The sequence below is a fragment of the Quercus robur genome, chromosome 6, assembly GCF_932294415.1.
Source record: "Quercus robur chromosome 6, dhQueRobu3.1, whole genome shotgun sequence".
Lineage (NCBI taxonomy): Eukaryota > Viridiplantae > Streptophyta > Magnoliopsida > Fagales > Fagaceae > Quercus > Quercus robur.
This window is the reverse complement of record NC_065539.1, coordinates 51,167,447-51,193,032: the sequence shown is the minus strand read 5'-3', so window position 1 is coordinate 51,193,032 and position 25,586 is coordinate 51,167,447. Positions and strand designations below refer to the sequence as shown.

The 25,586-nt window shown below is 34.7% G+C and overlaps 4 protein-coding genes across 5 annotated transcripts; 2 read left to right on the top strand and 2 right to left on the bottom strand.

The window, feature by feature from the left end:
* The first annotated feature begins 4,133 nt into the window (after positions 1-4,133).
* Positions 4,134-8,470, top strand: LOC126689339 (E3 ubiquitin-protein ligase RHF1A). Its single transcript, XM_050384505.1, has 8 exons — positions 4,134-4,503; positions 5,853-5,899; positions 6,003-6,065; positions 6,144-6,255; positions 6,367-6,686; positions 7,040-7,147; positions 7,236-7,593; positions 8,174-8,470. Exons 1-8 carry the CDS (start codon positions 4,363-4,365, stop codon positions 8,177-8,179), a joined length of 1,155 nt encoding a protein of 384 aa, XP_050240462.1. The 5' UTR covers positions 4,134-4,362; the 3' UTR covers positions 8,180-8,470.
* Positions 8,471-8,624: 154 nt separating this feature from the next.
* LOC126689340 (uncharacterized) lies at positions 8,625-11,782 on the top strand. Its single transcript, XM_050384506.1, has one exon. It carries the CDS (start codon positions 10,629-10,631, stop codon positions 11,712-11,714), a length of 1,086 nt encoding a protein of 361 aa, XP_050240463.1. The 5' UTR covers positions 8,625-10,628; the 3' UTR covers positions 11,715-11,782.
* Positions 11,783-14,213: 2,431 nt separating this feature from the next.
* Positions 14,214-16,826, bottom strand: LOC126689336 (peroxiredoxin-2F, mitochondrial). Its single transcript, XM_050384502.1, has 5 exons — positions 16,614-16,826; positions 16,480-16,509; positions 15,410-15,568; positions 14,759-14,853; positions 14,214-14,477 (listed from the first exon to the last, which is right to left on the bottom strand). The coding sequence occupies exons 1-5, from the start codon at positions 16,824-16,826 to the stop codon at positions 14,372-14,374; spliced, it is 603 nt and encodes a 200-aa protein (XP_050240459.1). The 3' UTR covers positions 14,214-14,371.
* A 2,913-nt stretch (positions 16,827-19,739) lies between these two features.
* LOC126689335 (3-dehydrosphinganine reductase TSC10A) lies at positions 19,740-24,864 on the bottom strand. 2 transcript variants are annotated; one of them, XM_050384500.1, is made up of 4 exons: positions 24,038-24,864; positions 23,801-23,948; positions 21,385-21,675; positions 19,740-20,202 (listed from the first exon to the last, which is right to left on the bottom strand). In XM_050384500.1, the coding sequence occupies exons 1-4, from the start codon at positions 24,575-24,577 to the stop codon at positions 20,192-20,194; spliced, it is 990 nt and encodes a 329-aa protein (XP_050240457.1). In that variant the 5' UTR covers positions 24,578-24,864; the 3' UTR covers positions 19,740-20,191. The 2 variants fall into 2 exon arrangements, with proteins under 2 accessions (XP_050240457.1, XP_050240458.1); XM_050384501.1 differs by having other exon boundaries at positions 19,740-20,248; positions 24,038-24,863.
* Between the last annotated feature and the right edge of the window lie 722 nt (positions 24,865-25,586).

The following is a 25,586-nucleotide window of genomic DNA, read 5'->3' as shown; positions in this document are numbered from 1 at the left end:
GATTTCATGAGAATCCTCTCTCACATATGTGGGTCCCACTAAAGAGTGTTTTATGAAACCACCAATCACAGTAAGTGGGATCCATAAATGTGGAATCCACACATGTGAGAAAAAATTTTCATTATCTTTCCTAAACTGGGACTAAGCTTTATTTTTATAATTGTTGTTGTTGTAACTTTACAACATGTTTCAAAATCCAAGATAATGGAACCATGATCAGACCTTAAAATAGGTTAGTTCTGAAGAGCATAATGTGGATATGAATTTATCCATTCTACAGAGGCAAAAGCTCTATCCAATATTTCTATAAAAAAAAGTTTCATCCTCTCTTCTATTCATCCATTTGTATTTTTGACATTTGGCCTTAAGTTTACAGAGTTCCAACTCAGACAAAGTTTGTTGAAACAATTCAGCTCCCAAAATTTTCCTATTGTTAAAAGAGAATTTATCCTCATGTGAGAAATAATGTAAAGAAACAATTCACTAATTGGAACAAGAAGGTTTCTAGAAAGGTGGAAAAGGAAATCAAGGAAAAACAACAAAAGCTCCAAGATCTCCAATATTCTAGCTCCAAGATCTCTAGTATTCCATTCAAACTATTGCTGATGTCAATTGTTGAGGACAAATTTTTCACACCACATGACTTCATTTCATTGGTGATCCGCACCACATCAACACTATCATAGATTTTGGGAAAATATCTTCTAAAGCCCAAAAGAGCCCATATTTACATAAAAAGGTGTCAAAGCCCATGGTTCAAGCTCATAGCACATCATCTCATTTTTCACACCACATGATTTCATTTCATTGGCGACCCGCACCACGTCAACACTATTATGGATTTTGGGAAAATATCTTCTAAAGCCCAAAAGAGCCCATATTTGCATAAAAAGGTGTCAAAGCTCATAGTTTAAGCTCATAACACATCATCTCATTTTTTGGCTCATGATCCAAGCTCATGAGTCTCATCGAGGGAATTTTGGGAGTCGTGGTTTGGAAAGTAAAGAAGTATGTTCGGTAAAACTCTAGTGGTTCAAAGTTGATAAAGGGGAGCATGTTGCTTGACATGTCTTCCCTAATTCCTTGAACTCTCACGGATTGGTGTGCAATAGGTAACATTTGGTAAGCCTCTCATATCACATAACACTTAAAATGATAAAACTCCCAATGCTCTTTATATAAAAATTAATGTTCATCATATAATATAAGTTTAAAAATGCGTTAGCGAATTCCTTTTCGTTCAAAATTTATTGTCAAAACGGTGAACTAATGTTAATTTTTTACCTAAATCAATTTTTTATAATAGACTTTTAATTTGAATAAAATTTTTAAATGATAAAATTTTACCTAAATTAAACAATTGTTAAATATTATTCCTTAATTTAAGGAAATATATCCTAACATATAATATAAAATTAATTTACTAGCCACTTAGCGTAACCATGACTTCTAAGCCTAACTTTTATTATATAGTATCAAATATTATTTCTTTGACGTCTTGTCGTAGTCCAAATCCAATATCGCTTGAATTTGTTGAGCAACAATAGTTGTTAAGCAAACTTTATTATAGACTAATAATGATAATGATAAGTTTGAATTTAAGTTAGATTTGTTAAAAAGATAGAGTTTCACTCATTGTTAAGTTTGGACTAAATAACAAAAATAATTTTGTTTTAAAAAAATGATAATGATGAGTTTGAGTTTAAGTTGGATTTGTTAGAGAAATAGAGTTTCACTCCTTGTTTAGTTTGGACTAAAACAAAAATAATTTTATTTAAATAAAATGATAATTTTATTAAATACTGTGCTGACGTGGAAAATTTGAGAGTTTCAGAGGTTTCAATTTTATTTATTTATATATAGATGATATATATATTTTTTAGAACCATATGATATGATGATATGATTTATATTGTATCGGTAAATGTAACAATGCAATTAAATTTAATTGAAAAAAAAAACCTATGAAATTGTGCATCCAAATTTGACCTAAAATCAATTACCATCTTTTATTTACCAATTGAATTCAAAATGATTTGTCAAGAATTTTTTAGTTTTGTAGTTTAACAGTTTAATTTGTATCTCCCCATTTTTTCAATATAGAAGTTTAGTATTATCAAATTAGAAGGATTAAAAAAAAATCTACCCGACATGACGTCCTATCCACATCTATAAATTTATCAAAATTACATATTTATCCTCACATAAATCATGTCCGTTTAAAAAAAAAAAAAAGCAATGGAAGAAAATGCACCCACGCTTTTATAGAAGAACGGTGGATATTGAAAAGGTCAAGGGAAGGAAAACGTCATGCAGATACGTTAGTCTAAACTTGCGTGCGGTAAGAGTTGGACGGTCGATTCAATGAGTAGTTGAAATTAATTGTACTTTTTTTTTTTAATCTCTGAATTTTTTGTCATGTCCTTTTTACTTTTCACCATTATTTCTCGATGCCTCTCCTTGTTGATGCTAATTCTTGAACTTTAATCATGCTAGAGTGAGGGAACAACCCCACCTTTTCTAGCTAACTTTAATAAGAATCAAAAGAAACTTGATTAAGGTTACAAAAATCAATTGAGTAAAACAAGTTTAGTATACCTATTCATCTTCATGAAAGTTGTAATACTTTTGTTGCAAAATTTGTGGGGGTTTTTTTTTTTTGAAAAGTCTATAGTATTTCTAAAGCTCTAAAAAGGATGTGAAAAAAAAATTAAGTATATTCATTTTCATAATAATAGAGATGGTATCGGATTCAATTATTAATCTTTGTGTTCAATCGGTAGGAATTTAATTTGAGATCAAGAGTATAGTTCAATTACATTGTCTACTCTCCCTTATGTGAAAACCCATGATTCATATCTCCATTCTCCTGTTATTATAATTATTGAGTTATATGAAAAACAAAGTGAAAATTTGATGTTATTAGGTGTTAATGAAAATATGTTTATTTGGTTAATTGCTATTACAAGAGATTGAAAATTTCATATATTTATAAAGAAAAAAAAAATTGGATATCTCAATTTTACAATTTATGCAATTTTAAAGTCTCAGTTAAAATACATTTTAAAAAAGTCTCAATTAAAAGTTATGAATATATATATATATATATATATATTTTTTTTTTTGAGAAAAGAGAAGTTATGAATTTAAACCTCCTTCATCTTGCATTTAATTGGAAGTAGCTTATAATCTTTGCATATTTATAGTGAGCTAACTAAAACCCATATTTTTACACCTAACAAATAACATAGTTTACATATTTATATTGTTATAGATAAGCATAACAAATTTGAATTGAGTATTTTTTATATTTTCTAAACTTAGATATATAAAATTAGAATATAAATTGGAATGACATTTGGCATGAATTATAAATATAGAAACACTTGACAATTATAGGGCAATTAGAAGGACATTTGAAATCACAAAATTAGGTTCAATCATAAACTAATTTGATTCTTTTGATTGAGTTTTTATTTTTTTATTATTATTTTTCCTTTGATGGAAGAGCTTCCACTTTAATATATTGTACATAGTGGTAAAAAATCACTAAGGTCTCACCTATCATAATTGCCACCTTGTTTGCTTCAACACTTTCATAATTTTAATAATTAATTTTGTTTAGAATTTTTATCGAGACTTAACTTCTAAAAAAGTTCAAATAGACAATAATTTTATTTTAATCATCAAATAGTGAAATAGGTAGTAGTTTATACTCACAAGAATCTTACATTTTTTGAGTAAGAAAAAAAACAACCAAATCATGACCTAAATTATTACTAGCCTTTTAAGAGAAGTAGAGGACAAAAGGAAAAACAAAAAAAAAAAAAAAATCACCTATATTCACCTAAATGAAGTAAAAGTGTTTTTATTCAATTTCCTTTAATAATTATTTATGATCTTCCTCATGGGTCCCTCCATTTATAGACAAACAAACAGAATAATACTTAATGCACACGGCCATTAATAGTGAAAATACATTAAAATCTTAGTAGCAATCAAGAAAATCTAAAAACAATCAATCAATTAATTAATAATAAAAACAAAAACAAAAACAAAAAACAGTAAAAAAAAAAAAAAAAAAAAAAATTAGAGAGAGGTTACCAATCAAATATCCAAACTCCTCCGTGTGAATAGGACTCTTCATTCCTGCGTTTTCTGCGCTTTCTTCTTCTCTCCATAATTCTTTTCTTTGACCATTTACACACTCTGTCTCTCTGTCTCTCTGTCTCTCTCTCTCTAAGAAACTCACTCTTCTGGGGTTCCTTTCTTCTTCTTCTTTCTTTCTCTGCATAAAGTTCTTAACTTTCTCATATACCCGTTCTCTGGTTCTTGCTTCAAGTCTAACCTCAAAGACCCAGAATGTCAAATCTCAGTTTTTCTTCGTCTTCTTCAGGGAATCCATTGGTTTCAACTGCATCTTCCTCTGGACTAAACGATGACGTCTTTGAAGATGCTTGCAGTATTTGCCTTGAACCCTTCAACACTGCCGACCCTGCAACTGTACGGTCCTCACATTGCCTTTTCTCTTTGTTAAAGTTACTGTCTTTTTTTCGTTTTTTAGACTCTGTTTGTGTTTTCGGTATCTGGGTTTTGTTTTGTTTTTGTTTTTGGTTGGGTTTGAAGGGTGAGAGTTGGAGATCGTAGGTTCTGTTTGGCTTTTGAAGTATTGAAAATCAGAGTTTTATGTTTTATGTTTTTTGTTTGTTTGGTGGTATAGATGAGAGGAAAGTGGTTTCAAATTCAGAATGTTAAGCTAGTGATTGTTATGTATAGGTTTGTATATACAATGAAACAGGAAAGAGGGGAAATACATGAATCTAGAGACTTGGTCACATTGCTATTGAATGATGGGAATGTTTGTTTGTTTGTTTGGGTGGGTTTGAGGTTTTGACTGCTACTTGGTAATTTTGGTTATGATGATCACTGTTTGGTTTGGTATTGTATGATAAGTGGTACATGAATTATGATACGACTATTGTTTGTTTGGTGGGTTTGAGGTTTTGATGCTACTTTGTATTTCTGGTTACGATGATCACTGTTTGGTTTGGGATTGTATGATAATTGGTATTCAAATCAATGCTCTCATTTCTGGTTGTCCATTTTTGCTTTCTGAATTTGGTAATGATTTGTTGTAATTTGGAGGTGATGATCGAAGATTATGTATGATCTGTTTTTACTTGTTAAGTAATTTGTGTGCTAAGCTTCTATTTACACCCATGGAATAGGTTTGATGTTTTATTTGTTTAATACGAATTGGCATATCATTGTGAAGTCTGGATAAAAAAACTGAAATCATTTGAAATGCGTTTACTCTTTGTGGGGTTAATGTTCGTTGAAATCAACATATGGGAATGTGTGTATAAAGGAAAAAAATTATGTTTCCAAGACAAATATTTCAGTGGAGAGATCTATCAAAAAAAAAAAAAAATTTCAGTGGAGAGAACACAGAGTAAATAGGGCGAGAAGTTCAATATCTTTTTACTTTCCTCAAGGCAGTAGGTAAATACAGATCAGAAATAACAAAAGGTGGAAGAAGAGGATTTGGGATATTGAATAGTGATAATTAATAAAGTGTTCGCCTCTTTGCTTCGGTTAATCATGTGTTCAGTTGTGATATTAAATCACTCCATGCTGTTAACCATGTGCTTTTTTAAAAATGTAAATAGTTGCATCTGTAGAACGTTGATGCAAATATAGCAAAAGAATGTTGATGCAAAATATGTAACTTTACACATTAAATGAAGGAAAACTACATGATTTTGCTAAAAACTTTTTGCTTAGAGAAAGTTATGATTGGCTTCTACTGTTAACTGGAAGTTTAACTCCTTGGACCTTGTTTCCCGTTTCAGATTACCAGTTGCAAACATGAATATCATCTTCATTGTATTCTTGAATGGTAATTCAATCATACAATCTATTTATTGTCTAAGGCAACACACACATGCACACACATACGAAGTCCACAAATTATTTTTAATTGAACTCGTTTATTCTTTTAGGTCTCAAAGAAGCAAAGAGTGCCCAATATGTTGTCAGCTGCTTGTCTTAAAGGACCCTGCCAGGTATAAAATTTTTGTGAAAAGATTCCACCTCCCCTTATCTGTCTCTTTGATTCTCATTGATTAGTCTTGTTACTGTAGCCAAGCGCTTCTAGCTGCAGTGGACATTGAAAGGTGCTCAAGGTCGAGGAGCATTTCTTCTGTTGCTCCCACACCTCTTCATCATTTCTGTGAGGACTTCAATGTTGAGCATGTGAGTGATTTGATTTAATCTGAAACTCTATTGTCACAAACTCTTTATGCTTAATGCTTGCTTAGTGAGAAAGGGCCTCTTGTTGATAAGAAGTGAAACTGAATCTTCCAGGATTCTTCATACTCAGACGACTCTGATTTTGATGACCGTATCATGCAGCATCTGGCTGCTGCTGCTAGCAGAGCTCGTTATCTTCGTAGAAGGGAAAGACAGAGAGCTTCTGGCCTTGGACCTTCTGAACTTCTCATTTTTACTTCTTCAAGTTCTTCACAGCAAACAAATGTAACTTCACCAGAAGATTTTCAAAATTTAAGTTATGGGTCACCAGAGGGATCACCAACTTCTGGTGTCAATGTTCAACCTCAGTCATCTGTGGTTGTTAATCTGGGATCCACTACTGCTGTCAATAGAGATATTCCTTCTAGACCCAGGTACTATAAATGATTATTCCATGCTTTTGTATTTATTAACCGTACTTCTTGTGGCATGTTATGGTTTTTTGTCTATCTTAAATTTCTCTTATTATCAAATTTACAGTTACAAATTAGAACATGAATTGAATATCTCAGGCAGCTATTGAACACTAACATTATTTGTCATCACCTAGACTGCATTTTCAATTTCCCTTCATATTTGACAGATCTGTAATATTTTCTCTAATGTATCCATTCTAGATTTTTCTTTTACTGTACTACATAAGAATATCTTGCATCTTCTCCAACTGTAGAGTATTTATTTTATTTGTAATTCTCTGTATCTTATGGTTGTTTATTTCATAATCCAGTGTTGTTTATAGCCAGCCTCCACCTGATAGTCCCAAAAGACCAAGCCCATCAGAGATGTTCTCCCTTCCAGAGACATTTAAATCTAAGTGGTCTGCTGCTTCAGCCAGGTAGATATGTTGCCTAATGGTTCCCTTTGTAACTGTTGTTTCCTTGTTTTGTCTCTTTACATTGAAGTGTGTGGATGGCTTGCAATAGATATAAGGAGTCGATTTCAAAAGGTACCCGGGGCCTTAAGGAGAAGCTACTTTCTCGTAATAACTCAGTAAAGGAGCTAAGCAAAGGAGTTCAGCGTGAGATGACTGCAGGAATTGCTGGTGTTGCACGAATGATTGAACGCCTAGATCTTACTTCAAAGAGAACTGGATCCACTGTTCCTGTTTCTGATAGTACTGGTGGGAGTTCAAATTTCTCCTTCAAGGGGAAGGGTGTGGAGGAAAATGTTGATGCTCAGTCTCTTGACAAAAATAGTGGGCAAATTGCGCATGATTTAAGTCTAGATGCAGCCTATATCCCTGGTGCCATTTTGAGACAACCAGAAGTTTCTCATGCACAGGTTATTTTATTTCACCTTTAACAAATCATGATACCTTTTAATGTAGCACCAGAAAATTTAGCTTGTGCACTGCAGTTTTTAGATATGTTGGCTGTTATCAAAGTCTAAAACTCTATCAAAAGTATGAACCAAAGACAAGTAAGCTGCCTTAAACTTTATAAACAACAAGCTGAGTTCCCCTAGGGACTTAGCTCAGGTGGAAGGCGGTGGAGTTTGGTCCAATTGCCAAAAAAAAAAAAAAAAAAAAAAAAAAAAATGGCAAACTACACCAACCTACTTAAGGTTTCAAAAGAGGAATCCTATCCCAACTACGAAAATAATGATCCCCCCCCTCTTTTCTGATGTTTGTTTAAACAAGTTTATACCTTTGAAGTTGGTGTAATTTACCTTAAAAATAAAAAGAATGAACAACATGAAGTAATCTAAAACAAATGCAATGGACAAATTTTGAAGGTGCAATGAGTAAATTCTGTTTAGTGCATCCAAGTGTTCCACTTGTGTGAAAGTTGAATAAAACTGTTTAGATAGATACTATTTTTGAAGCATAGCTAATCAAAATCTTCTCATCCCTCCTTTGCAGAGTTGATAAATGCTGCAGGGTGTGGTACTGGTGCTCTTACTAAATTTGTGTATTAACATCTCAAAGGAGGCATATGATGCAAGCGACGTGGTGTGATGAAGCCAATCCGCTGGTTGGTTTGCGTCCTGCATTACCTGCCTATACTTGCAAAGTGGAAACTGTAATTTGATTGGATCAGATATTGTCATGGATGACAGTGTTATCCTTTCTTCATGCATAAGTTTAAATGGACTACAGAGAATTCTGGTGTAACCCATGTTCCCATTTGTTGCTACTGTTTGCAACCTATTTTTTTTTCTTCCTCGAGTGTTTTTTGCTTTGCTGTGTTAACTGCATCCAATATTACATGTTGGGTAAAATTTAGGGGTCATTTGTTAAAAAAGCTGGGCAATGGGTGTCTCACTGCATATGGGTCTCATAAGTGCATGTGATTCATAAACTGTCACACATTTGCCACCTACAAGGAACGGAATTGGAAAATTATAAAGGAATAAATTTGAATGGAATTAGTATAAGAATTGGAATCTAATAGATAGGAAAGGAATGAAATGAAATAGAATAGAATAGAGCTAATTTAGCCCCCAAAAAGAAAAAAGAGAATAAAATTGAGCTATCTTGTTTTGAAAGAAATGAAAGGAATGTAAGTAGAATTGTCCTGGAGAACAAAGTAGAAACAAATCATATTATACCTTTCTTTTATAAATGGTAAATTGTATTTTGCTGTCATTTGATATTATTATTATTATTATGAAAGTAAAATTTTAAAAGTAATAAAGGAAAATAGATTATGATGATGCCTTGAAAGTATGGTTATTTGGTGGAAGACTGACTTGAAGTGAACAATTTCCAATATGATGATGACGTAAAAGTATAATTCAAATGGATTATGATGATAGTTATAGTAAAGTATAGTTTTGGTGTAAACTATGACGTAGAAGTGAACAATTTCTAATATGATGATGACGTTAAAGTATAGTTCAAATGGATTATGATGATAGTTATTGTAAATAGAGACAAATAATAAGAGAAGAGTATTGCAATAAAATTGTAAAATATGAGAGACGTTATGACTTATGAGTTTTACTAAACTTTGTCATAATTAAAGGCAAGGCATAGTTATTAATTATTATGAACTAGGAGATAAACAATATAATGCTAAGTTCTGGGATTATTGGCAGCAACATTTCTTTCTTCCTTTTTTGCTGCATGTCAATGCAAAACCATGTGCCATTCAATAGAAAATTCCTCTCTTGTAGTCTTGTAGTATAGGGTTTCTTTCCATTATTGGCTTCAGACTAGAAACTAAAGATCTGGTAAAGTGTGAGTCCGACCTGTTAGGTTCTAATAATTCATGAAAGAAATTATCATATTCCCACAATTTAATTAGATGCGAAATCTAGAAAGCCCATTTTCATGGTTGAAGAAAAGGTTTTTTGTTCAAATCCTTTCATTTTAAGAAATTGGTTGGTTATACAATAACTAGTATTTTAGTATTTAGAGTCTTCGATGAAAGAAAGAAGAACAATCATTCAAAGTTAAAGTGAGAAAATAGGCAAAACCTGAACGGTTCAATACCCTCTGCCTATGCATCTACACTAGCTGAGTGTCATTATCCAGAAAGGACCAACCAGTTTTATGGGGTTATATGTGGTCAACTATAAATGTCTTAGTCACCCAACTAGGGAAACTTTGATAAACAATAATATACCTGTTATCCATTGGCAGAGAAGAGATGGTGATATTTGCACCACTCTGCCAATGATTCTGATAATGAAGAGATGGATCAAAACGAATAAGAACATATCAACTGAAAGATTGAAAAAAGAAGAAGAGAAAAAGACACTTTTCGAGTGAACATCATTCAGTGCCTTATTTGAACGAAGTCCATATAGTCCCATCTGATATAAGTGATCCCTGAAGAGAATCAACACATCCTGAATCTCCTTACTTCTTGCATCCTTTGCATAGAATTCATATTAAATATCATCATACCTTTCATCCTTTCATGTTTTAGACGGTCTAGCATCAATGTTTGTTTTTTCATGGATGGTCAATGAAGTTGGGGAATGAATATTTTAATTCAAAATGCAGTGTAGACACAAAAGTTTCCATCCAGTTTCTATAGGAGGCTTAATTGCAGCCTTATATTTAGAGTTATGGCTTCTACCAATAGCAAACGCAGGTCATATTAATGCAACATAAATTTCCACCATAATACAAACGTAAAGAAATTTAAAAAGTTATTTAATTAACCAAAACGTTTGTCTCTCTTTTATCTTTATAACCTCTAAAATCTATTTCATTCAATGTCAGTTTCAATCTTCTCTTACTAATCTGTTGGTCTATTTATATGAACCATTTTCCTCTTGGACATTCATCCGAACAGATCTTTGGTCTCTTATAACAAAAAAAGAAAAGAAAAAAGAATATATTTTTGGTCTATCTTGATGAAAAGATGGCCAAGATATCTATTCTATTTTGTTTCATTATCTTAATTGCCTTTGAATTTGTTGATTGTCATGTAGCGCATGAAAAGATTGGGATATATGAGCTCAAGAATGGAAATTTCTCTGCAAAGTTCACTAATTGGGGTGCATCCCTTGTCTCCCTTATTGTTCCTGACAAAAATGGGCAACTGTCTGATGTTGTTCTTGGATATGATTCAGTAAAGGATTACATCAATAGTTCCTCGCCTTTTGGTGCAATTGTTGGACGGGTTGCTAACAGAATTAAAGATGCTCGGTTTACTTTAAATGGGAACCTGTATAAACTAGTTGCTAATGAAGGGCACAACACAATTCATGGTGGCTCTAGAGGATTCAGTCGCGTTGCTTGGAGAGTGAGCGGGTATAAAAAAGGAGCTGTTCCCTACATTCATTTTTCCTATCGAAGTTTTGATGGCGAACAAGGATTTCCAGGTGATCTTATTGTCAGTGTGACCTACGTACTCATTGGACATGACACAATGACAGTAACAATGAAAGCCAGGGCTCTAAACAAGCCTACTCCAGTGAATCTAGCACAACACACTTACTGGAACCTAGGTGGCCACAACAGCGGCGATATCCTGTCTCATAAAGTCCAGATATTTGGCTCTCACATCACGCCTGTTAATCGTGAGCTTATTACCACTGGCAAAATTGTGCCAGTAACTAGAACACCATATGATTTCCTCAAGCCCCACACCATTGGAAGCAGGATCAAGGACCTGCCTAATGGTTATGATATTAACTATGTGCTTAATGGTGGCAAGGGCAATAAAGTGAAGCGCGCTGCAGTGGTGCACCATAAGAAGTCAGGAAGGGTATTGGAGCTGACAACAAATGCTCCAGGCCTGCAGTTCTCTACAAGTAACTGGAAAAAGAATTTTAAGGGAAAAGGTGGACACATCTATAAACCCCATGCAGGACTATGTTTGGAGACTCAAGGTTTCCCTGATGCAGTGAACCACCCCAATTTCCCTTCACAGATTGTGAAGAAAGGAAAGCCTTACTCGCATTCTATGCAGATTAAGTTTTCAACTACAAGATCATCTGCTTAAGAGTAGATGACTAAAACCTTCTACATAATTATTTTTGGCATTTTTGTGTCTTCCAATTGTTTCAGTGTTGCCTTTGACATCATTCTTTTTGATGAATAAGAAATTATATTGCTATAAACCAAATTCAAATAGAAGGTTGAGACCATCGATACCTATTATGAAGAGAGGTTATCAGTTAATCCCCAGGTAGGATATTTACGTACAGAATATTGACTCTAGCTAATAAGGGAAAGTTAATCAAACCAAAATAAGGAGGGCTATCTAATATGTCAAATGAGTCGTTCTTCAAAATCGATTGGTCCCTGTATATAACCCAGTATAATTCCAATTTTGCAATAATAAAGTTGTCCAAATAGCTTAAAATTAATATGTTACATGGAAGAGCAATTCTAAACTTTTGTCACCCTAATTAAATGTGAATATCAATTACCTCAAAAGGCCAATGGAACTGTCGCATCTGCAGTGCCCTGAAACCACTTTTTACCTGCCTCTCCTGGAGTTTGAGTTGCTGCAAGAACCTGCCATAGAACAAGACAACCTTTTAAAGTTTTCTTCTATACCATACTATTTTTCACATGTAACCTTGTTCATTCTAAATACCACCAAGCAAGACATTTACCATATGCAGAATTCTGTTAGGAAATAATCAATTTAATCATGTAACTAATATGGTATTCTAGAATGGAGACTTGAGTTTTAAGTCAACATCACTTGTTCTAATACCCTAATAAATTACTATGTATCCCAAAGTTTAAAGTGTAAAGAAATGATATACTTATTCATTTAACCATTATTCTACTAACACATAGGCAGCAGTAAGCATGATTATCATTTGAAATGTACCTTGACATAGCCGTCTCCAAAGGTGACTCCACTGTCAAAGTAGTATGCACTTGCAAGATGCTTGTTTAGAGATACTGAGTTGAGCTGAGTGAGAAAGTACACTTTGTTGATCCCAAAATATCAAATTGTAGATTCCTATTACAGGCTCATTGATGTGTGTGCGCGCACGTGCGTGTATATATATATATATATATATATATATTGCGCATATGAGACTAACTTGTCTACAGTGTTCTAGTGCACCTAGATTAGACACGAAGATGATGGGTGGGTATAAAAGTGATGTTAGTGGTGGGCTCATATTAGAACCAATAACAATCTACCACCTAAAGTTTTTGTGAAAATGTTGTGGTCATAACATTACTCTTTTTTTGATTTTTTTTTTAAAAATCTATTAAAGTGTTGTAGTTTAAAACATTAGATTATACATGTTATTTGTGTCCTGTCATTTAAACATAAAATTGTTGAATGCTTTTAGTTGTTTATAGTCCTTAATATTGATTTTATATATATATATATATATTTTTTTTTTTTTTTTTTGTTTGGCGTTGCTTGTGGACGTGGGATAAAGTTATTTTCAGTAAATATAATATATAATTCAAATTTTTATTAAACATATTTGTTAGAAAGTTGAAAAATTTTCAATAATAATAGGGATAAGATGCTTATTACCAATAGATAATGAGGGACATTAAAACTGCATCATAGTCAAGAGAAAGATGCAGTTAAACCTTATATGTGTGTGTTGAGTCCAAGTTACACTTGGTACATGTATATATTTGCGATTTGGGACCCATTTTTGCCTTTTTATTCAGGTATGAAATTCTTTGCTTTATGCACAGATGAAACATGGCAAGTTAAAGGAAAGTCACTACAGCAAGCAAATGGGCTGAACGTTTGCAACTTTTAAAGAACAGCTCCTCAGATCTTATTGGAGGTGGCATTTAGTATTTACCACAACATTGCCCTCACGCTTTTGAGTAAGCATCTTAAACAGAAGCTCATTGCTTCTTTTTCTCTGTTTTTTTTTGGGTGCCAACCTGTTGAATAACCCTAAAAATGTAAACAAATTGAAGCATCAACCTAAACTTATAAAGAAACAGAAATGCACTGAGCTATCCCAAAAAAGAAGTAAGCTAATTTCTGGTGATACAGCCAGTTGTAAATGGGTTCAGGTGGACTCGGATTAGGTAACGGTCTTTTTCGAGTTTAATATTGTCCATAAACAGAATCCTCAAGCAAGCCATCAATAGTAAGTTAAATTGAAGATGACCATCCTATTCAAAAGAATAGCAAACCAAAATCTGATAACCACAGGATATATATGGTCAAGTATACTGCATAGACCATAAATATGCATCTGTTGAGCAGTTTGCAGCAGCGCATTTCACACTGCCTAGATCGACTTGAGGAGGTAGCTTTGGTAAGAATGTGGACAAGAATCACATAGCAAGCATTGTGGTAAAATTACTGGGTCATGTCTTGAAGAAACACAACTAGAAAGACAATTAAGGGAGCAGTTCTTGCATGGAATATGACTAGAAGCACCAACATCAGTGCAACCCTTGAAACTCACTTCTCGTATGTGGTAAACTTATTCACAATGTGGGATAACCCACCTTATATCAGATGAACAGAATAAAAGAGGACGGAAAATACATAAAGGATAACTCTGGAATTAACATATGAAACATCAAAGACACTTATGTATTTATTGAACATGTCCTCCCGGGGTGTGTCGTTGGAGAACTGGATACATGATTTCACAAAAGATTTGAGTACTCATATGGATTGCATACAAAACAAAGGTAGGTTTATATCTGCTTCAAGATGACCTCCGCACCAGAAACTTTGAAGTCAGATGGATTCTCCTCTACATTAAGAACCTTAACCTTCCCGTCAACCACAAAAGCTGACCATCTACATCAAAAAAGCAGCAGCATCTTAGAATTTTGGAAAACTATAATGGAATACCCACAAACCATTCTTGATAAAAAAATTAAGTTACCATTCTTGCCTCGGTTGAATGGTTTTTAGTAACTAATAGAGAAACGATCAATTGTACGTGTATTATTGAAACCCTTGACAGTCAATGGATTCAACTAGATCTAAGCCATTTCCCAGAAGGCAACTAGAGTGTCACCTTCGATCACTATGTCCACTCAATTTCCAACAAGAAGTAAATCATACAAGGGTTATACCTTTGAGAGCGAGGTCCAAGTAAAGCAGCAGAGAGATCCTTCTCTAGTCCCAAGTTCTTGTGGAAGCTTCCGTCAAAGTCCCCATAAAATTCAATCTATCAAATCAAATATTAAAATAAGAAAGTGATGCTACTATAAGGCATATCACTGCAGTTAATTTTTACTGCATCAAAGGAAAAGGTAAACTCAAAGTTATAAATACTGCATAGGAAGTCATTTCGGTTTGGCAAGAGGAATGAAATGTATCAGTGCAGGTGTACTGTTTTGGAATTGCTGCTATAATACTCTCTCTCTCTCTCTCTCTCTATATATATATATATATATACAACAGTCATGTGGGGAGTGGGTGGGCATCAAACCAAGTCCAAGAAAAAAAAAGTGAAAAAAGTCGCAATGGAGAAAGAGAAAGTGGGTGATGTGGGGAATAAGAAGTGGTTGATATGGGAAAGAAAAACTGGGTAATGTGGGTGACAAGGATGAACCAGTCTGTACCAGCAAAAGCGGAGATAAGGAACTCAACTACATAAATCCCTTCAAAATCAAATTTAAGGAGGGGAAAGGCAGGGCAGAAAGAAAGATAAACATACAGAGATTCAGAACATGTTAAGGTCAATATTTTGAAGACAATGAGATAAGACTCGGGTAACTTACAGCATCTTTTGCTTGAAGTTTCTCTGCCCAGGCATTCATGACATATGGATCATTAACAGCAACACAAATGACAGAATCAACCTTTTCAGCCCTAAATTTATCAATGTTATTCTTGTAACTAGGCACATGCTGCTGTGAACAAACTCCTGTGTATGCACCCTGTGATATAGAAAATGCCAATCATATATATTCATCTCACCAAAGCATTTCATTAAAATCAAAGGAGAGGTCAATATATTGCAGATATTGATGTGGGGTCATCTCTGTCTTGGACACAACAATAACAATAGAGTAAATTTCCCTTATTCTTTTCACACAATTCCATTTCATTAAAATTCCCTGCCTCCCAAGAAGCTCTCACGCTCAAACTCCAAGGAGCAAGTAATTCATAAAAACTAAACACTCATTCGACCAATGAAGTAACAATTAATTGTTGTTGCAAACAATTGTTGAAACAAAGCGAAGAAAGAACTTCAATCAGTAGAACTGCTTTATCTTTACTGTTGTGTGAAGTTTAAAGCCTCAATATAATAACATTACTTTGTGATGATTGTGAGAAACTGGTTTTCATCACTTCACCCTTTACAAATAACTTCTGCAATAAATAGCTTCCTGATTAAAGTGATAAAGCATAAACTTTGGTTGGACAAAGTTGCCGAGGTTTAATGTTAAGGCAATAAAATGGTACGAGTATATAAATGAGTCAATTACAAATCATAATTATAATGGCTATTTGAGTTATAGTGACATTAAATCCCACATCAAGAGACTTCATCATTTCTGTCTCATCAAATACAACAACAATAACAACCAATCCTTAATCCCAAATATTTGCACTATGTTGAGCTTCAACTTTCAGAATAAAATCAAGTACTCATGAAATCAAACATGCCAATCCAAAAAAAGAAACAAAGAAAGTCAACCACAACTTGTGCATCCTTTGCTTATATAAGAATCCTTTGTGATGTTCCCCATCACTTGGGTTCATTGATTTTTCAAAGCAAAATTATTAAAAATTGAATAATACCCAATTGAACAAATGTACAAACAAAGTTAAAGAAGTAACTTACAGGGAGCCCAAAGATGACAACTCTTTTGTCCTGAAATACCATGAGAGAGAGAGAGAGAGAGAGTTAATTGCACTTATCCATAACATCACTAACACTATCTATCCTAAACTATAAAATTTAGAGTGAACATTAACCTTGAAAATGTCTTTGAGAGGTGTAGTGGAGAACTTGGAGGAAACACCTTCATCCCAGCTGCGAGCTTTTTGGAGAGAAACATTGTGTGCGGTTGCGACTATGTCAGTGCCTGCTTCAACCTTAGTCGCGAAGTACCTCAGAGGCACTCCTCCGATTCGGATGCCGGAGGAGGAGGAGGAGAAGCTTGTTCGCTTCAGAATTGTGGAGGCCATTGAATTTGGAAGTGAATGACTCGGTGTTGACTCAATAAAACTCGGCTTGCTTCACTCGGTCGATATTCGGTTTAGATTTTTTGTGAAAATTAATGATGTTTCAAGTTTGTTCACTTTGTTGTTTATTATATTGGGCTTAAAATAGTGAGGTTATGCACTACTGCTGGGCTTTTTATTTGGGTTCGAAAATAGCTCAATCTTAAAGATTCTAATCAAACTTGTGATTTGCATTGGTCTTTTGCATTTTTTTAGGACCGGTCTAGTATGTTCGGTCTGTTAAAACCCTGGACCAAACCTGACTGGACAGGCCTCCGGTCCCAATCAGACCTGGTCAGAATATAGGTTTAGATGCTGTTAGTTTGTAATCTGTATCAATATTTGAAAGTATGAACTTTTAGCAGATTCTTCAAACTAATACTCTAGGCTTTTTTTTTTGATACCAACTGAAAAACATTTATATAACTAAAGGAGCAATATAAAGTTAAGCCTTACAGGGCTAGTTCACATTACAAAACGGCCAGGACAGTTAGCAGCTATAGAGGCTGTTTTAAAAACATTTGTCATGACTAGTCTAGGAACAAAAAGGACAAATATACGTAAACTTTGCTGCTTTAACTGACAAAGGTCTGATAGGAGAGCTTGATCTTGCCATGAGGGTTTCTGGAAAAATTGCAGATCTGCACTAGCTTCTTGTGATTGCTAAGAATCAGGATTCTGCCAAGTCCTAGGTCTATAGCTTTGAAAATTGCTTCCACCATAGCTTCCTGGGTTGCCATGTAGGTGGACTGCCTACCACTATTAGCTGCACCTCTGAAGATAGTAACCCCATCCATAGTGTTAGCTTCAAAAGCATAGCCATATCTCCTAGTTTCTACTATTTTTGCTAGCTGCCACTTTGATAAGAAGCTGCCAGTTCTGGTGAGGGATTCTTTGCATGGTTTGCTTTGCACTTGGTCTGTTTTCCTGCATTTGGTGATGGTTGAAAGCTTTCTGATACCTGCAAATAAGAGATTGGGAGATTAAAATAACATCAACAGGATTAGGAATCAGTCCATGATGCAGAACCATATTTCTATGGTTCCAAATTGACCAAAGAGTGGGGAAGATGGTTTGCAAGTAGATCATTCTGTTCTGCTCCAAGTCTTTACTTGAAATAATGCATTGACTAAGCCACTGTTCAGCAGAGGTATACTCCAGTTCAGAAGCTCTCAAACCAAGATTCGAGCCATGCCAAATGGCTCTTGCACAGGTGCAATTCAAAAAGAGGTGTACAGCAGATTCTTCCATTTCATCACACATAAAACATCTTCCTGCTACTTGGATACCTCTCTTCCTCAAATTATCAAAAGTAGGCAAGCAATTATGCAGAAATTTCCATATAAACATAAGAACTTTCAAAGGTAATTTCACTTTCCAGAAAATATTCCAAACAGATGGGGCTAGGATTGAAGCATACTGTGATGAAGGGTTAGACATGTTCTGAGCTTGCTGAATTAAGTTATAAGCCCGATTAACTTTGTAATCTCCAGATGAGAGTGCTTCCAGATCAGCTTGTCATTGTTGCCCTGAGTTTTAGGTAAAGGAATCTGAAGTATCTCCTTAGCAATTGGTGGTTGATAGATTTTTCTAACTAGGTCACATTTCCACGACTTAGTTTGATTATCAACTAGGTCAGCCACTGTGCCATTATCGAGTCTGTGCTCCCTAAGGACTTGGTTGGAGCACTGAAACCAATCTGGATGGGAAAGTGGTATCTGATTTCCATTTCCAATCAGCCAATGGCCTTGATGAAGGGGAGAGTATTGATTTTCTGTGATGTTTTTCCATATCCATGAATGATGAGGTTTGGGATGGTATTCTCTTAATGAGCTTGTGGGAAGTACTTTGTTTGAAAGTCCTAGCCAGAAGGGAATTGGGGTTGTTTTGGACTCTCCAATATTGTTTTGCTATCATTGCTTGGTTAAAAAGACTAAAGTTTTTGAAACCAAGACCACCCAACCTCTTAGGTTTGCAGACATTTCCCCAATTCACCAAGTGTAGTTTCCTAGTACCAAGATCATGCCCCCACCAAAAGGATCTAACAATGGCATCCAATTTATTGCACACAGTTTCAGGGACTTTGAGAAGCAGGAAAAGGTATAAAGGGGCATAGATGGTAGGACTGATGAGATTAAAGTTGCTCTACCAGCTTGGGACAAGAGTTTGGCCTTCCACCCTTTAAGTTTAGATTGGACTCTATCAACTTATATCCTGAAAATCACACACTCTCCTACCTCAAGTTTAAAATTAATGGCCAAATACTTACTAGATGCTGGACAAGATTGATACTTTCAGGTATTATTCAGCCAAAAAAAAAGAAGAAGCTATTTCCAAGTATGAATTTTATTAGCTGATTCTTAACTAGGCTTCCTTTTTTGTGTTCTATTTATTTTTTTGGGCGCAAATACTTCAAAATAAGAATATTCATGTCAGTTCGTGTATAATAAAAAAAAAAGGTGTAAAATTTACATAGTTTACCTAAAAATAACCCACATCAATCCATGTATAATTGTGTAAATTTACAAATTTGCTTATTACTTATAAAAAAGAGAGTAAATTTACACATTTGCTACAGTAACGGTATAAATTTACACTGATATTATTTATTTTACATTTAGTTGTTTATTCTTTCTTTACATATCTCGAGAATAAAGGAAGAAAGTGAATGATGGTTGTATGTGAAGAAAGAAAAACTATTAAAAAAATCAAGAATATTTGATATTTTAATTGAATGTAATATAAAATAGATAATCTGATGTAGAGTATTTTGAAAAGTAAGTATATAAAATAAAAAATATAGGTTTTTAATGTTAAAATAGACAGAAATTTTTGCATGCGCAGATGCAAATGCTCAAGTTATGGGTGTTGATGACATATTTGAAGCATCTAACTACATATAACTGTAATACAGCTCCATAACTTTAGGTCATAAGCAAGAAGATGGGGGAAAGCAGAGTATTTGTAGTCTATAAGCAGTAGACAATTTAACACCTGCTTAAATTTAATAATAATAATTAAAAAAAAAAAAAAACCCGTAGTGAAGTAAGTTCAATCAAAACAAAATTGCAATTCCAAAAGGCTCTAATCTGCCACAAAGTGATTTCAGTTCCCCATTGTTTCTTTCTTGACATGTCAATATGAATGGGAACAAAAAGAACATGATAATCCATCTGTTCATGCAACATGCCATTGCTGTAATTCCCAACAACAGTGAAAGAGAATTCCAAAACTCCAGTTTCCAAGGCAATGATACTTTAACGATGAGAGAAATCAACTTCCAGCAACTCCAGGGAAACTCAAAGGACTTGTAGTGATCAGCATAACCGTCAGCTGTGATCTGAAGAAATTCATAACCACAGTAAGTACCACGAACTTTTAAGTCACTAGAAAAGATCATAGAAAATTTATATAATCACATTTGCAACAATAATTCCCAACATTCAAACATAAACTAAGTGCACCAAAAAGCAATTGGTTTTTTTATTGTTACGCATATTATGCCTCATACCATGACATAGCTTCATGGAACTGGCAAAATTCTGTAGAACATAAGAGTAAAAGTTAAAAAGTCTAAGGTTATAATTTGAAACAGAAATTTCAACCCTACTCTGTTTCATTACTATTGTGACAAACAAGTGCACTTTCATCTTCTAGGAATGCGCAGAAAAGTATAGTAACAATTTTATTTCAAGAGTGAAGTTCCTCCCATTCAAAAAAAAAAAGAAAAAGAAAAAGAAAAAGAAAAAAGAAGAGTTGAGTACCACGCATGTTCACTTGAGAAGTTACCAGTGCTACATCAAGCCTCATTAACATATTAAATGCTGTCTAAAATGCTTTTTTTGGAAGTTAAAATGCATACTTCCTTTGGTATGCAGTTATATTCCAGATGTATGGATCCACTTTGCTGGGAACATAAAAAAAAGGCAAAATAATAGGCATACAGCCTTGCATAGATTCAAGGAAACAGAAAAACTTCAGACACCAACCTAGACAGTCTAAACGAAGTTTCTCAGAAGTAAAAAATGATATGATAAACCAGCAATTGTCTTACTGAAATTAAAAGGGCAAGCCAATTTGGACCATTTTATGCAACAAAGGAATGGTTTAGAATCGTACCCAAACATATATAGATAAAAGGACTAGTTTCTGACATTGACTTGAAGCAACAATAAAATAAATTTGAACCATTCACCAACTGGAAGAGGAGTAAGAACTAAAGGAGTGATGTCATGAGAAAAATGAAATATGACCCTGATATGCATAAATTTATGATCCAAAAACTGTTCTTAGGGGCATTTCTGCATAAGAATTTCTATGGATTGTCAATATCATGCGTTGTGAACACACACAGATGTGCGCCACACACAAACACAAAAAACATGTCAGATCAGTCAGTCATTCATACTTATCCTTTTTACACCTTTAAAGCAGGCAGTTTCCGTTTCATCAAAAAAGATAAGGCAATGTGAGGGATATCAATCCTCTTGATGTTTGATAGAGCATTTTGTAAAATACTTACTTTTATTTTGTGTGTGCCACTTTTCTATACTTCCATACCAGCTCCAATGGAAGCAGAGAGCTGCAAAACGTGATATACCAGCAGCAACAATCTCAACAAATGCCATCAGGTATGATCTCTGAGGGGCTAAACCAGCAGTAGCTATAGACAGCAACAGACCCTCAAAGTTGCAAGGGATAAAAAAGCTACCAGATTTGATGCCACTTAATGTTTTCCTGGCAACTTCATCAGCTTTCATTGCACCAGAGGAGGCTGCAATGATACTGGTGAGCTGTGGCCTTAACTTGGTTTCTGCAATCAGTCCAAAAACCCTAATCAGTTACATACAAACAAAAAAGAGAATCCAGAAGATTTCGATGTAGCATCATACTTGAACAAGCAGAGCATAGAACACACATTTGTGCTTTATATGCATTTTCTATTGGAGGGTAGTAATCTTAATCACAATCTCGTTTTAACAAAGCAATAAAAGATGGTAATTTTCCAATTTTGGAGTTTTCCAATGCACAGAAAGGGATTCCCTTTGAGGGGGTGAAATATGGGGAAGAAGAGGATCAGTGGCGTTCAGCTGATATTAAGGGCCCTTACACGGTGAGTGTGTGGAAGCATATTAGAACAAGAAGGGAAAAATTTTCACAATATGTGAAATTCTTAGTTGGGGATGGAAGTTGTTTTTGTTTTTGGCATGATGCATGGTGTGGTGATTTATATTAATAGAAACTTCTAAATATACATCCCATTGTAGATGAAGGCAGGTAACCACTAGGACAGTAAGAACAGCCTCCTCAACACATCTACAATCAGAAAGCCAGTAGATATGCAAGTGCATTGACTCCCAGCAAATGGATTATGTAGTCTTTATAATACTACTCCCCAGAAGATCATGTATTTCACCTTTTGTCTTATTGTGTACCCAGATCATTCCTTGTCAGTTTGCTAATGCAATCCCTATTATCAACCAAAGAAAAATAACATTTATTTTGTGGCTGTTTCATACATGGATATAACATATTGCAATATTGCATGAAATGAGTCATATGATCTGCCCATATGGATGCATAATCTAATCTTATCTAACCTTTTAAGTTTCAGAGCTGATTCAATGCTATTCTGTGTTTAGGGAAGTTTTCTTGAGTTTACAATTCCAGAATTCTTTGTGCTCAACAAGAAAAGCTTTTTTATCATTTAAAAAGGGGAAAAAATACAACAAGAAAGGCTTTTTTTAAGCATTCACACATGGTAGATTACTACTTGTATCCTCCACAAGTGCAGTTATAAAATTGAGTTCTGATAAAGTGAAATGTCTTCCCTGATTTGTATAATATTGAGGTTTAACAAACATGCTACTGTTGCACAATATATGTATAGATCTAGAGATGAAATTCTTTGGTGCCCTACCTTCTCCTGGTCTTTTAATGATTGGGAACTTGAATCTATTGAACATTTCTCTCAAATTCTTCACTTTTCTCATATTTCTGGGAGAGGCATGGATAGGATCTATTGGACACTATCAAAGAACCACAAATTTGATGTGAAATCTTTCCATGAAGCTTCACATGAAGCCTATAGTGTGGATTTTCCTTGGCAAGCAATCTAGAAGACTAAAGACCCCACAAAGGTTGCCTCTTTTTTCCTCGGACTTCTATTTGATAGGTTCCTTAATTTGTCTCTTTTTTACTTGGACTTCAGCTCATGCTAAATTTTTCACTATGGATTATATTCGAAAGAGAAAGATCATCATTTTTTATTGGTGTTGCAAGTGCAAAGGAAAGGGGAGACTTGTAACCACTTTCTGCTACATCGTGCTATTGCAAAGGACCTTTGGTCTAGGTTTTCTCCTTATTTGGTGCCTCTTGGGTCATCCATTAACCTGTGAAAGATCTTATAGCTTGTTGGAGAAGTGGATTTAAGGGCCATCAAAGCATGAACGTGTGGAACACTATTCCTCATGGTCTTATATGGTGCACTTGGAAAGAGTATAATTCTAGGACTCTCAAATGGATTGAAGCAATGATTATATATTAATTATCATTAACTCTTGCAGTCAATAATTAAAGATTAATTATCATGCAGTAAAATACAAAACTATAGCCTCAAAGGCTCAAACTATACAGAGTGATCCTAGGAGTAGCACAAACTGATGTGTGACCTGTTAAACAATGTAATTCTTATATACAAATGTTGGTTCCTAAACATTAGTTCATGAGACTAAAAATGATCGCTTTAAGTTTGTTAAACACTAAAAGCGATTACTTTAAACTCTTCTACGACTAAACTCACTCATAGGTAGATTGTCGATATGACATCAATCACATTAATTGTCGTGTCAGTTTGTAAGCTTTTTCGAACTAAAAACTCAATAAATATCCTAAGCAATCAAGTTATGTGTTAGTTAAGGTTAAATGTACATACACACCTTCAACTAAGCCAGGAGTGTCAGTGTCTGGAGGAAATATAAGAGAGACATGAATGTCATCAGCTATAACCTCTTGTTGTAAAGCCTCTGCCAAACCTCTCAGCCCAAACTTACTCGCTGAATACGCCGTGTAACCGTATATACCCACCTACACAAAACAAAAGTTAGTTACACAATAACTTCAATAGATAAATGTGTGGAGTGCATGTGATGATGCTAGTTATTATTATTATCTACCTGACCGGCTTGAGATGACATGAGAGCGATTGAGGCGGGCCCGCGGTCAGTACGGTTGTTTTTGATGGACGGTAGTGCGGCTTTGATCATGTGAAAACTGCCCATGAGATTGACGTCTATCATGAACTTGACCTCATCCAATTCTTGCTTCTCCAGCTCTTGCGGAACGAACACGCCTTGGTTGACTATCAACACGTCGATAGGGTCGGCCTCGCTGATGGCCTTGGAAACGGCGTCGTAGTCCCTGACGTCGGCGGCGAAGACCGCCACGTCGATGCCGGTGGAGAGTTGGATCGCCTGCTTCGCCTGCTCGAGCTTGTCGAGGGATCGGGCGAGGATGGAGACGCGTGCGCCCTCCGACGCGGCCTGGTGGGCCAGGGCGAGGCCGATGCCGCTGGATCCGCCGGTGATGAACACGTGGCGGTTCTTGATTGGGATTTTGACCGGGCGGGGGCGGACTAGGAGGTAGAGGATGAGGAGGAGAGGCAGAGGGAGGAGGAGGAGGAGGAAGAAGAGGTAGTAGAGGTTGGAGTTTGACATTGATGATGATGAATTCAATAGGACAAGAAGATAAGGATCTAGTGAAAAACTCTAGGGGTGGCTTTATTGAAAGAAATGTAAATCCAACATGCTCATTCAGTTCGTGTACGAAGACCTTATTCTTTCAATCAAAGAGAGCTTAATTTAGAAGATCATCCCGCACAACAACGGTGGCTTAGCACGATGGCTGGTGGCACCGGCAACAGTGAGGACCGTAGGAAGCAGAGAGAAAATCCTTGGAAAAGAGAGTTTGAAATTTTAGAGGGGCTGGTGAGAGAAAGAATATGCTGAGTTAACCTTGTTTAACTAGAGTTTGAATTTGTTGAGTTAAGTTTTTAACTAATTAATTTACTAATTAGTTTAGTTTAACCAGAGTTTGAATTTGTTGAGATAAGTTTTTAACTAATTAATTTACTAATTAGTTAGGGTAATGGCTATTCTAACCAATTAGTATATTAATTTTATATTATTTGTTAGGATATGTTTCCAAAAAATTAAGGGGTAATATTTAATAATAGTTTAATTTAAGTTAAATTTTATCATCAATATATATTCAATATATAAAATCGAAGCTCTGAAATTTCCACAATTTTTTCACGTCATCACTATTTTCTTTTTCTTTTTATCTCAGATTCCTTTTCCACGTCAGCATTATTTAAAAAAAAAAAAAATTCTGATTTTATATGATAGATATTAGAAGGTCATATATAAATACGTATAGTAAGATTAATACTACTTAGTCGGTTGCCATGAATTAAAAGTCCCATTAGGAATTGGATTTTATTGGAGTGGTGTGGAAGTCTCTAAATCAATATTTGTATGCAATGCAGACTCCTTCACAGTGAAGGAGGTGCTGACTTACTCTCTTATATATGTATAAACCTATGTGTGTTGCCGCAAACTATTCTTTTGTTACAAACACTTCTTTCTCAAGGTACGAAAATTTCTCGTCATAGCTTTCTCTCTTTTGTTTTTGTATTCTTTCTTTAATAGTAGTTTGTGTATGGTT